Here is a 14,023-nt window from a genome sequence, read left to right as displayed (position 1 = left end):
ACCTATAAAGGGAAAATTGTCACAGCCCTTCTCAGTTTAACAGTTTTCATTTTACAACTTCCCAAACAAAAAAGCAAAGCACAGACAGACTTAACCTTCACCTCACTTTAACTGCTATGTGATTCTACATAGGAAAAGATACATGTTGTGAGGTACTTCTGAGCAGAGAGACATGGCAAAACTGAAGGTTCAAATTCATAAAGAAAATCAGTAGTGGGTTATCAAGGATGAATTTTGTTTAAAAAAGTGAAAAATGCCATTTCACTCAACATATTTACAGATTCATTATCTAAGCAGGGAAATGGAAATGTGCACCTTATCAGGTGGCTAGAGCAGTTAAACTCTGCTGCAGAAGTAAGGAAGCTGGTCTTAAAGCTAAGGGACTAAAACCCACAAGACCTAGCTTCTGCTTTTATGCCTGTGTCTCCCTGTGTTTAACCTCTGTCTGATGCCAGTTCTATATTTAAAAGATGACAGAAATCTATAGAACTTAGAGATCTGTAGACGAAAGGCACTTTGTAAGAGAAGGATGCTATTTTTCTTGTTATCCCATTAACTGCCTCCAGCAGATGATCTCTGGCTCAGTTTCTGGATAGCAGTAATCAAGTTGAAGTCTTTGATTAATGGATACTAAACTTGCACAAAAACAGTGACAGAAATAGTTTAACAAGGATCATTGAAATCATTTAGCTTTCGCCATATCTGGAAAAGAAGACAGGTATGAGAAATCTATCTACTCTCTAGATTATCTCTGGAGTCATTACACAACATTTTCTTGGGACTTACAGGAAACATTCTACCTGCTTACCATGCTGGAAACAGGTACCACAAATGTAGAGGTTGGAATTAATTGTCCAACTCTGGCTTCTTAAAAGTAATGCATCTGAGCTGCCTTCACTGCCAGTGGAGAGTGATGGTTCACTCCAAATAATGTTTCATCCTATACCACTTCAGGAAGTGTCTAAGATGAATGAAGGGAATCATCCTCTGAAACGGACTGTCACCCTCTGCAGATGTGTGGAGAATCTGTACAACTAGCTTAAACCGTAGATGGCTAAAGTGGAGTAATGTAGCCAGAGTTTTTAATGAGAACTCTGTACGCAAGAACTGTAGGAAAATAATGTGAGTGCAGTGAGGAGCAGCCATAACTGCAACAAGTGCTTTTGGCCTCTGCTTTGTCTTTGATATAAAGTATGTAATGTTTGAATATAATACAACAGGTACATGTTAAATAAATAATATATGGATATTAGGAAAGTTTAAATTAAATTAAATATGCAAAGGTTTTTCCATGTTGTATCTCTACTACATGGTTATTTCTCTGGTACCCAGTAATGCAGCCACAATAGTAACAGTAAAGGTAAACCTAAGGATGTGAAATCATGCAAAAAATGCTGCTTCCAGCTATTCTTCCCACTGTGCTCTGTGAAAAGCAAAAGACCCTCTGCATCATCATATGCGGCATTATCATGGTGATAATCTGGAGCTCCTGGATAAAACCACCTGATATCAGTATTACAAAATAGTTTTAGATGATTTCAAGGATGCCACAGAAATTAAATACAAGAAGAGGTGGGCACTTATAAAGGAATAGACGATGGCTGATCTGGGATATAAAAATCCCTTGTTTCCTCTGCTTCTGAAAAAGCAGTCTATCCTATCTGGGTTAAGTTTTGGATATTTTGCATGGCATGAGTCTATGAAAATACAGTCATGAGGGGACAGGCTTGCTGGGATTTGGATCAATTTCATTTGACATTTAGCTGCTTTACAACTCATCCAAAATTAACTCATCCACTATTGTGTCTATGTGAGTTGGGAGAAAGCAACTAAATACAGGTATGTGGATTCTCAGCTTGGTAAAGTTTAGGATTTCACTTAACAAGTTTTGTTGTAGCCCAAAGTATAATTCTTAGAAATCAGAAAGGCAGGAAGAGTTCCATGAAGTGGGCGTTTCACTCAAATGGAGAGTGCATTTGCTATTTTAACAACAGCACTTCCAGCTGTACTTTCAAGTTACTTCAACTAGGGGCAGGATAATATAAATGACTCTGCATTTAGAACAGTTGTTCACTGGAGTTCTTTCTTAGCTAAAATATAACATTTGTCTGGCATGGGCTTTATTTAATTAGCTTAAAACATGGCCTGAGCTTTCCAGGATGTTTTTGGTTTGCAAACTAATTTATGACAAACTACCTTTTAGTCTACTGCTTGTTTTCAAAAGTCTTTGAGTCAGGAAATAGGGCAGAAAGTGAAGGGAGATGCTTACTTTAAAATCCCCATTTGTTTAACTCTTATATCTTATGTCTTTCTACTAGGTCAAGAGAAATTGGAGACCTCTCAGTCTTGATTAGTGCCCAATGTTAATGATCATGTTTCTCTACGTAGAGTCATATATATGCTCTCTTTTTCATAGCTGAGATGAAAGTGTGGTCTACTGATGAGAGCAAAATATTAGAAGTAATCACTAGTGAGGTCTGTTCCTGGCTTTCACAGTGCTTTCATCTTTGGATGCAGATCAAATCCTCAGTTGTGCTGAAATCCATCAGTACGGCTGCTGGCTGGATAAAAGAATTTTGAGAACCAGACCTTTATCTGCTTCTACCTTCTTGGTTCCATCAGTATATATGAAAGCACAATTTAATTTCCAACAGCAGGAATCTCTTATTCTTTGTCCTGGATTCTTCTGTTTTATACATGTATTTATTTATTTTTCTAGGGACACTGCACAATCTGTGAAGGAAAAGTTTGGAAAGAAACTCTACAATGCCCTGCTAAAGTGAGTGTATAGGTTACTTTGCTCTGCCTTGCAGAACCACATATTCAGCTCGCTTACCTGAGGTGTTTCTGTGCTTCTACTCTTTGTGTAAGAAATTTTGACATCCATAGGAAGGGCACAGGAGAAGCGTATGGGACACTCTGTTCCATATACATGTTACTTGTCAATAGGCAAATCACAGAGAAAAAATTTAAAGGTACTAGCATCCCATTGTGGAAAGAATCTTAAGAGACATGGGGGATGTCTAAGTAACACAAAGGCTTACTCACTGTCAAAAATGAGCTACTTCAGCTTAAAAAAGCACCAGTGACAAAGTAGTATGTATTAGTGGCTTAGTCATGTCCTTTCAAAAGACAGTTGGAAGTGAATGACCCAAAGAACAGATGAGATGACTGGAACTTCAGCAAAAACAGGGTGTGTCTGAGAAACAGAAAAAAAATTCTTTAGCTTTGTTGAAAGCTAATTGAAAGGTCAGCAAGTGTATAGGAGAATAAAATGTTGGGAATATAGAAGGGCCATGAAAAGAAAGGAAAGATTCATGTTGACATCAGCAGACTTCAGATCAGACCTTGTTCGCCGTTTCTTCATTTTCTTTATACAACTGATAATAAGTCGTTTGGTAAAATAGGCTCTGTGTTGCCTCTGCAGAGGAGAAATTCCAGACTTGAACAAGATTCTTGACCGAGATGATATAACCATTATGAAAAGAGCCATCTTTTCAACTCAGGTCAGAAAATGTATTATTTACACAAACATCTAGTATAAATTATAAATATGACTCTGTACAAGGATTGTGTATGACCTATAGTGATATGCATGCATTGAAAAAGAAGTTTTCAGCAAATATACTTCTTATCAGTAACATTTAAACATCAGCTGTGAATGTTTTTAATGAGAGTATGACCTAAACTAATTCTTTTGGGAAATTCATGGATATTCCTCCAGTCACATGCAGGACACCAAAATTCCTAATTCTTTTCTTCTGCACTAAATGTGAACCTTGCATTGTTCCTGGACCCTGGATTCATCCATTTTTATTAAATATGTAAAACCAATCTCTTAAGGAGACATAACATTGACTAAAAATGTTTAAAATTAAATGGTAGGCCTTCCTAGAAGTTAGTACAAATATATTTATTTTGAGGTAAATGAAACAAGTCCTGTGACAGATTTTATAGTCTCATTTGTGTCCTTAGTTATATAGAAGACAACATTATATGATCATAACTTTCCTTTCTTACTTTAAAATGAAAGGGTAAAAACCTATTCACATTGATGACAAAGTCTCCCACTGTCTTCCACTAACCTTAGAAAATGGTAACAGGACTCTTTGCCAACAGTTTTGTCTGGCTTATGGATTGCCTTTTCTCTCATCAGCGACACTGTCTGCCTCCAGTGACCACCCACAACATGATTGACGATGGCAATGATCCAATCCTCAATACCATCCGACGCATTGGCCTTTTCAATAATCGGACAGACAGAGTAAAGGTACATTCTGTCACTTTCATTTTAGATATAAAATGGAATTTCTTTAAACAGTCTCAGTCTGGATTGTTAGCATGCGGAGTGCAGTCGAATTCTTGAGAGGCAGAATAGACTACTTCTGTCTTCCTCCCTTTCCAGGAATGACAACTAGTCACTTCACAGATATCCCCAGTTGCTGTTTAACCAAGTTCATTTCAAGTTAGAAATCTCATGTTAGGGAGTTGTTTGCATTGCTGCCTGCTGTACTCAATGAGGAGCTGCTACTCCTGAAATCCAGAAAGTGCCACAGGTCATTTGCACCCAGATGTAAAACTCTGTAACAGATTCATTTGCTTAAAACTGGAGGTCCAGTGTTTGAGCACAGACATTTCTGGAGTATTGGTTCATCTCTTAAGAACTGCACCCTGACACTCAGCATTTGCTGTAGAAGGTAATCAGGGCTTTGATCCTGAGCAGAAATACTTCCTGTTCATGCTGTGCTTATGTTTACCTTAACTGTTGAAGCTAAATGTATGTAAATAAATCTTTCCTTACTTCCATGTCTATCTTGCCAGACTACAGAAATTATCAGCTCCCGCTTTCACTAGTCTGCCAAAGCTTTTTTTGGTCTGGCAATCTCTGGCATTCCCTCTGTTAACTATGACTATCTCATCGTCTATCTATTCAAAGTAGAACCTAAAACTGCAAATTCTTCCTTGCCCAAACCTTTTTAAAGTCAGATCCATAGTATCTCTGACAATGACATATCACTTGTTCTCAGTGTTTTGGCTTTTAAATACATGACAATAAATGAGTAAACATTTTTCTCAACTTACTAGATGCTTTTTCCTGGCTTAACATATTCTCTGCTAAGTGTGTGTCTCCAATGAACTCTGAGAGCATAATACGGTAATAATATATTAGATGTAACAAAAGTAGGGTGGAAGGATGCACTGTATATAAATGTAATAAAAAATTCCTCAGAACTAACTGCTTGAAGTCCTTAGAAAGCAGATAGCATATAACGCTGCAGACACCTCTTCCTGCTTCTCGGCAGGCTTGATTGGCTAAGTATATGTCAAGTTTGTACAAAACTGTCATTACCACTGGAAAATTACCTGCTGCATGAACAGGCTTAATACTTAATGAGCTGAATGTCATGGACAAATATTCTGTAAACTTCAAATGGAAAGTCATTTTGAGAGATGTATGACATATCCATGCAGACACAGCTGGCATGTGAAAAATAGCCTCAGCAATTCCAATGGAAAATATTTGAGTCACTAGGATCAAATAAGCTTGCATAATGAGTTTACAGCCCATTTACTGGTTGAATACATTCATGCGTTTATTTACTCAAGTAAGTAGCATGACTATATTATTAAGAAAGGATAAAAGCATATGCTTGATGTGGAATAATGGCTGCAGTATGTTTATGCTGGCAAAAAAGCCCAGAGAAGATTAAACCCCTCCCTCACACTTCTTCCTCCCAAAGCTGGACAGCATATACAAGGCACTTCTCTACTTAGCAGTGGAATATGGGGCAGTAACCCCAAGCCCTGCAGAGTCATGCAGATAAATTAGCTTGGGTCCTGAAAGTGGGACATTAGCCCTAGTTAATAAACTTTGTCCTTCAGCAAGATCAGTTAGTCTAGGCACAGGACTGTGATGATGGGGCTGTAATAGGTCTGGTTTCAAAATTCTCAGTTCTTGAGAGATCCACTGAGTACCATAACCACTCCTATATTTCAGTTGGATGCTGTGAAACTCAGAAGTGCTGTATCCTCCTGACACCTCCTCTGGAACAAGACGTCCCAATATTCTGTAGCTTGCTATAGCAGACCAAGAGAACCAATTTAGTATTGCTAAATGCCACAGCCTTAGGCGTAATTCCCAATGCACATGGTCTTCTTTGATCAGCAAGGATAAAGCTGAAGACCTGTCCAGAAAAAGGGTTCTTTATCAGTACTATTTCCAGGACAAGATGGTACCCAGGCAGGATACATTTTAGTGTGGGAAGTGAATTAGGTAACAGATGGGTAGAGGAGATGTTGTCCAGATAATTAGGAAAAAGACCAGAGTGAAGAAATTTCTTAAGCTTATTGATCATTAAAATGTATTGATGAAGGTTTTCTTTCACCTCTAATCTAAGTTTTGAATATCCAGGTGATCCTACATCCAGAGTTTCTTTCTTCAACAAGCCCATTGCTGCCCTTGGACTATGAGGAGTTTGTTAGAGGCTGCCACCTTGGTGTATTTCCATCATACTATGAACCCTGGGGTTACACTCCAGGTAGGCAATCTGTACACTTAACTAGTATCAAAAGATGAATACCCATTCTGTTGATGCAGAATAGCTTTGCAGCCAGTTCCTTCTGGAGTGCTGAAAAAACTCTTTTGGCTCTGTTTCCTCTGCAGTGCAAAGGTCTTACTGCTGGCAAAATTTGGGGGCCAGGTGGTATAAAATGGCATCTACTGACTGACAACTACTCACATTTGTCCCTGCGCTGGACCCTTTCCCATACTAACATGTAATCTTTTGATTTTCTGTGGCTTTAGAACAAAACCTCATTTTTTAAAATTAATTCAAATTAACTTGATTCAATGATTTTAAAAGAAGATTTAGAGGAATGTACATATTGAAAAAAGTAGGGCAAGAAATCTTGATGCTACCAGCTGACATAGTTCAGTGGATTTAATTCGAGATAACAATTAAGTGTGATAAAATTATGTAACACCATATCTAAGATATTTACCACAAATACATGCAGTGGTAGAGAATCTCACAGAATTAAATGGAAATTTCTAAAGATACAGAGAGCATATAGTTTCTGACTTAAAAAATTTGGCCCAGATTTACAAAAGGCACTTAACACCTGATGAAATCGGTGCGAACTATAAACTTGAATATCTATGAAGATCAAAGCCTAGGTGCCTGGGGTTTTTATGTCCTCCAAAATACCTTCTGTAGTGTTGATACACATCTGAAAGTTGGGATGACCCTCTGAGGAGCACTTGTTGTAAGCCAATTAATCAGAACAGGTATTTTGCAAGTTTAGTCATTCTCCAGAGCTATTTCTCTCCAAGAGAGCTATTCAATTCCAAGTAAGACAACTGTCTTGCATTCCAGCCATTTCTCTTCCTGTTCTAATCTCAGCTAAGGTATAAAGAAAGTGTGGCAGCCATGGATGATTTTGAAGTGAACATTAAAGTAAACCTGGACAGAAATGTTAGACTGGTACTTAGAAGTTCTGAGGAAAGCTGTGATTTGCACTAGTTAAAAAGGTAGTTTCTCTTTCCTTTACTAATGCAAAAGCAATTCTCTTTGTTGATACCCATTTAACTCTCCCAGAAACAAAAAGTGATTTTTTTAAGGTAGATTTATAGCTCTATTTTATAGACACCGGTTTTATTGTCATATGAATGAAGGCCATGTAGATGGCTTTCAGCATTTCAAAAACTAGAGTATTTACTTCATCTGCATGCTGTCTTAGGTTAGGCTTATGTTCATCAACAAAAACTGTTTAAGCCTGAGTAAGCAGTTATCCTTACTCACAGCGATGATAGAAATAACTACAAAAGATGCATACATTTTCAAATTTTATAAAACTAGCTCCACATCTACTTTGAATGCAGTCCTGACTTAATGATGGTGTTTGTTGGGGTTTTTTCTTGCTATAGGGACCAGTTTACAAACAATGAATATCAAAGTACAAAGTTTAACATGCTCTTGCACTTAAGATATTCAGTTTTGTAAATAGTTATGAACAACTAACGAACATATGTGTACATCAGGCTTCCATTTAAAATCCAAACAAACAGTCCAGACCCTATATTGGGGTTCCCTGTTTCAACACTGAACTCCCAGAAAGTTTTTAGTTTATCTGCTGGGAAACACAAAGATATGTTTGCAAAAACAGGGTGAAATTTTCTCTTTAAAATTTCTTTTTCTTTCTTTCTTTTTTCTTCTTCTCCAAATCCACAACAAAGCATAATAGTTTTCACTTGACATTTTCAGAGCAGCTCTAGTGTTTTGGGACCTTCTGTCTGCCTGTGTCTTTTTTTTTTTTCTCTGAAGGTGAAACCATTCAAAGCATGTTTCCCTGAAATTATTTTTGTCTGTTTCTTTCGGCAGCTGAATGTACTGTGATGGGTATTCCCAGTGTAACCACAAACCTTTCTGGATTTGGCTGTTTCATGCAGGAACATGTTGCTGACCCAGCAGCTTATGGTAAAATTTTTAACACCATATAAAAATACCACCTCTGAGTTAGGAAAGCAAAAAACACAGCAACGATGCTGTTACTCCTCAATTTCCTGCTTTCACTAGTGCAATGGAGTTCATCGGGGGAATATATTCAGAGCTCTGAATATCTCGTTATGTTGAACAAGCCATTCAAGCTTTTATGTTTATCCAAACCCTTTCCAGGTTCTCTCCCATTTGTCTCCCTTTAATCTTTTGTCTGCTTTACCTTTCCAAACTCACCACTCCTTGTACCACTCTAGAGTCTCCCAAGGCTTCCCTTTAATGCCTCTGGTTACACTGTAACACTCTGAGCCCTTCAAAAGAAGCAGTGAAAATCTGCTTCTCTTTGAATGGTCCAAGAAGGATGCACTGGGACTTTGAGGCTGGTGAAACTCGCCCCCACCAAACAAAGAGTAAATTATCGTGTACTCTAAAAAAATAAACCTGTGAAAATAAAAGGAACCTACTTACAAATAAGAATCTGCTCAAAAAGGTTTAGAAATGGTCTGTGATTGGAGTGTGGTGAGGAGGAGGCTAGCCAGCTCCTGGTGTGTCAAGACAATATTGAAAATGTGCCCAAACTAGGGCCTCTTTCTAAGTACCTTGGCTTGTCTGCACAATCAGGCAATGACAGATCCACACTAGTACCAACTATGCCCTGACCTAGGGGCAGGGGTAGAGTCACTTGCAAAATATAGCTATGCCTGCCTGGATAGACATGTCTTTGAGAGCCTTCAGAAAGGTACAGACTGAGAGCACAGTTCACTTGCTCTTCTCTGCCAAAACATAGCTGTGAACGTTGACATAACACTGTACATTCCTAGGGGACACTGGGCACTTCAGTTAAGGTAGTTGTGCATCTTGTCTTGTCCCTTAAGATAGCTGATGTTTAGTACCCTCTTCTTCCCAACATCCTGGTGAAAGGAAGGTGCAAGAATAAAGTATTGATGTCTACAAACTACATAGAGGCAAAGTTTACCTTGGCCCTCTCTCTGCCAGAATTGTATATTGATTAATGTATGTGAGTTAGCTATCTCTATGGAAACACTTGTATTTCTACAGAAAACACAACCTCTCTCCTACAGGCTGATTCTGACCATCCACACCTATAAATTCTACTGCAAACTAGGAAAGCACTAGATTATTTTTTTAAAGCAGTCAGTATTTTAAATATTATGGGAGATAAAAATGATATGTCTTTACCCAGAAACTCTTGAATCCTTTTGGACATACTTACACAACAACAACAAAGCCTCTGAGTTTTGAATAATTTGCTGAATTTCAGCCTGAAAGGTAAAGAAAATTAAAATAAAAAATACATATTTCTCTGTAGCTTTCCATTCCATTAGAATAGTAACAAATGTTCCACTTACAGCTGCCTTGTAACATCGAAAAAAACATATAATACATGTAATGTTTGTAAGACAGTGTGACAGAAGGTGGAATGGAAATGTAAGACGTGAGATCCCATTTTCAGCTCCACTCATCTTCACCTTTTTTGTGTCCTTCAGGCATCTATATAGTTGACAGGAGGTTCCGCTCACCTGATGAATCATGCAACCAGCTGACTCAGTTCCTGTATGGATTTTGTCAGCAGTCCCGTCGCCAGAGGATCATCCAAAGAAACCGAACTGAGAGGCTGTCAGATCTGTTGGACTGGAGATACCTAGGCAGGGTGTGTGAAACTGTGTAGCAGAAGTATTAAAAATTCCAGACACATACATCTAACTAGCAGTCTTCAGCATCATGCTACAATGCAAGGACACATCCCTGTTCTGAAAAAGCACCTTTCAAAGGTGCTAAAGGCAAAGCCTGCCTTTACATTTCAGTGTAATGCTCCCATTCTCCAGTGGTAAGGAGAGACATGACTTAACTTAATAGGTTAGAACAGAAGCCAGTTACACTGAGGTCTTGGTACTCCTGGTGCTAAAGACAATGTAAAAAACTTGTGTCTCTGACAACACTGGCAGCCCTACACTAGAGTAGGATTTGTGCCCCAAAGTCATCTGGCCTCTTTCCAAAATCCTACCTATTCTTCCTAAAATGCTGCTGGGCCTTGTTGGGCCTCCTCAACACTCCTAAAATACCTCTGCGCCTTAAAGGAAAAATCGTGGTTTTAATTTGACATAGAAAACACTGCAGTACCACCTACTAAGAAGACAGTAGGAAAGCAGTATTCTCAAGTCCACAGGAGCAAAGAAATGGATGCACATATATCAGTTTTGTAACTATTTTGGACCTTGTCCTGCTCTGATATCTGTGTGAGAACCTTTCTGTTTATATGGTTCCCAACACAACATAATACCCTGACATAACAAGCTATTTTTTCCCATGTGTGTGATGCAGACTTGTGAATATAGTGGATCCATGAATATTTTTGCTGAATTCTTAAATACCAGGCCTCCATAAATTCATAAATGTTACTTCTCTGTAACTGTTATACATGCTTCCTATGCAAGGATAAGTACAAAGTTTATGTGTATAAACATGCATATTTAAAGATGTAAATTTTCCTGGTTAAAAAAGAGCCAGTTCTATCCTGAGGGATAAAGAATACCTATCACTCAGTAAGAACTACAGTGACTGAGACAAGTACTGGTTTCCATCTCAATACATCTTAGTCTTACAGAAACCTTATTCAACTTCTGTTCCAGACTCTACTTCAGTGTGTATCTAACATGAATGGCTCACTACTTCACAGCAGCGTGTTCATTACAAGCAGCGATATCAGTTGGATTCTGCTTAGCTGAAAACATGTTTAGCTTTTGTTCAGCATCATCTTTTAGAAGATACTCATTTTATGTTCCTTTTTTTCCTGCTTAAATCTACCCAAGACTTCCTTGACTTGTAAAGGCTTCTCTTTTATGTTGCAGTATTACATGCATGCCAGACACTTGGCCCTCAGCAGAACATTCCCAGATAAATTTGAGATGGAACCAAGTGCTCCACTAAAGGTAAAGTGCTTTTGGAGATGAGTTCATTGGCATTTTAGCTACTTTACAGGGGACAGGGGGGAACGGGAGGAGGAGGGGGGAGCAGAGAGAGAAGAGAATTAGCAAGTTTTGTTTTAACTGAAAGGAAGTGGGAACTTACAGTTAAAAGCTCAACAAGTTATAGACCCAAGCTCCGGCCAGGAGTTGTAACGGTATCAGATGCAAACACGAGGGGTACCACGTGCAATACAGGAAAAGTTCTTCAAGTCATTTAAAGTGACATGGATGGGACTGTGCCATTTTAGACCAGCTGAGGAATTGACCCTTGAAATTCCTATTAGAAGAGTGGCAGGTTCTAATTTTGCTTCTGATAAATGCTATGGAGATGTTCTGCACAAACCAAATAGAAGGGGAGCTGAGAAAAGATGATCTAGGGAAAGCAAGACAAAGTATTGCCTTCATCTAAACATGGTATGTGAGGAAGAGTCTGTGGCTGGAACTGCAAGGGGTCAGTTTAAAGGCACACCTTCAAACAGTTCTTGTGTAGGGCATATTAGCACCAGTTTGAGGAGGGAGGCTGCTCAGATCCAATATAAGAACAATGTTATTTGAAACCAAACCTCCAGACACCTCCAGAGAGCAACTCAATTTTTTGAAATAAGAAGGAGAAAGGAGGTTCAGACCAAAACCACTTGCTTGGTTCTGGTTTTGTAGATATTGACATTATAACTAGAAAACTGTTTTAAAACTTCAGACTGAATTCTGAATTTCAGTAAGCATACTCTGACTACAGAGTACAGAAGGATTTCATGTTGTGTTGATGGTTTTAAGGCTCAATAAAGATAGTCATATTCTGCAAAAAGCAGTGCTGGAAGGGCAGCATATTGTTTATGGCACAGGTAAAGATCACTGCCATACAAGCGCGTACTTACGGGCAGAGAAGGACTGAGGGGATCTGGGTTCAAGGGATTTTAATTTTAGAGTGCAGAGCAGGTCTAGCTTACATCCCACCATTGGTTTCCTTTGAAGTATTGATAGCCTCAAATTGCTGTATACAACCAATTGAGGAGCACTGTGATAATATATACAACTTGCTTCTCTCTCTGCCAGACGGAAGGTTTCAGGTATCCCAGGCCTTCATCAGTGCCACCATCACCTTCTGTCTCTCAGCATTCCAGCCCTCACCATAGTGAAGGCGAAGATGAAGATGAGGATGAAAGATATGATGAGGATGAGGAAGCCAAAAGGGATAGGCAAAACATCAAGTCTCCCTTTTCCCTTGGAGTATTGCCGCAAGGAAAAAAGAAGCAGCATGGAGAATACAGGAACTGAATTCGTTGCTCTCACCATGACAAGGTCTCTCCATCCATTCAGCAGTTTCTCCTGTAGGCTTGGCAAGCTTTGTGTTAAGGACAGCTGATATAATTAGGGGAATCTTAAATGTTACTTGAGCTACACTGTTGGAAAGCCTAATATTACTTCACCTTGAAAGTAGTTTAAATGACAATTCTTCTGTGCCCTTTTGAGGTAGAAGAGATTTCTCAAGCTTAATAAACCTAGAGAATGCAACAATCCCCTCAGGGGCTTATACAAACTGCAGACCATACCTTTGTCTACATAATCATCTATATTAATCATAGTCTATGCTGATAGCTCCATTATGGGTCCCCAAATGAATTCCTGCTTCATTTATGTTTCCCCTTTTCCCCTCCTAAACTAACATGAACTTTAAGCCAGAGCTCAAAAAATTTAGAGAAAAAAGTGTTACGCTGGGGAAACCTTGGCAGGGTTAAAAAAGATACACCGAAAAGAAAATGGTCATTCTTTTTCCTTATGCTGTTTATTGTAAGCTTATATCATTTAAAACATTTTTTTTACAACACAAAGAAGTGTCTTGATCCAGTGGTAAAATATACTTCCTGTGGAACCATATAAAGTCTTATGCAGTGGGCATTTGAATTTTAGAGACAAATGAAGTCATCTTTCTGAAGGTATTTAGACCCACAATAAACAGCAGACCATTTATTTTCTGATTCTTCTGGTATGTGTCTTTTGTTGTTTTCACCTTGTCTTAGATTCTAAGTTTGTTAACAAACTAGTTTGGGAGGAAATTAATGTGACTTGGCTAAAGACAATGACAAAATTTCCTTAAGTAACACCTTTCCCTGCAGACAAACCCACATGCCATAAAGCAATGTGACAACATCTAAAGATGAGTAACTCTAGTTCTTCCAGTTGCCCCGTGAGTCCATGGTCTAATTCACTTCTTCTAGAAGAGACCTAATCATAACAAATAATGCTAAAAGAATTCCAAGAACACATCTGCCCCACAGACTAATTTCAAAAAGCATCTGAAACTTTGAAGTGCTTGGGGAATAATTGAACCTCACAATGAGAACTAGACATTTCATTTGCCTTACAGAAAGCTTTCAAAAAGTATTTCCATTCCTAGAGATGCAGAGAATGCCTGAACATGCTCTTCAGAAGTAGATCTTGACATGAAGACATTAGGAAGGAGATTCATCTTTTATTTTAGAAGTTTTTGCATCAAAAATTTCTCATGCTGTTCAAGAAAAGACATTTCCAGGAATTGATTCA

General features: G+C 38.5%; 1 protein-coding gene across 2 annotated transcripts in view; it reads left to right on the top strand.

Moving 5' to 3' along the window:
- Positions 1–12,950, top strand: part of GYS2 (glycogen synthase 2 (liver)) — a 46,203-nt gene extending 33,253 nt beyond the window's left edge. For both annotated transcript variants that reach the window (XM_010575427.1, XM_010575426.1), the window contains 8 exons: positions 2,720–2,779; positions 3,428–3,506; positions 4,157–4,270; positions 6,413–6,539; positions 8,382–8,477; positions 10,004–10,167; positions 11,366–11,446; positions 12,536–12,950. In XM_010575427.1, coding sequence (XP_010573729.1) covers positions 2,720–2,779; positions 3,428–3,506; positions 4,157–4,270; positions 6,413–6,539; positions 8,382–8,477; positions 10,004–10,167; positions 11,366–11,446; positions 12,536–12,757 — 943 coding nt within the window. In that variant the 3' untranslated portion in view covers positions 12,758–12,950. The remainder of the gene's footprint in view (positions 1–2,719; positions 2,780–3,427; positions 3,507–4,156; positions 4,271–6,412; positions 6,540–8,381; positions 8,478–10,003; positions 10,168–11,365; positions 11,447–12,535) is intronic.
- The last annotated feature ends 1,073 nt before the right edge of the window (positions 12,951–14,023 follow it).

The sequence above is a fragment of the Haliaeetus leucocephalus genome, unplaced genomic scaffold, assembly GCF_000737465.1.
Source record: "Haliaeetus leucocephalus isolate CR32 unplaced genomic scaffold, Haliaeetus_leucocephalus-4.0 Scaffold473, whole genome shotgun sequence".
Lineage (NCBI taxonomy): Eukaryota > Metazoa > Chordata > Aves > Accipitriformes > Accipitridae > Haliaeetus > Haliaeetus leucocephalus.
The sequence above is the reverse complement of the archived record's forward strand: the minus strand, read 5'-3'. Positions and strand labels throughout refer to the sequence as shown.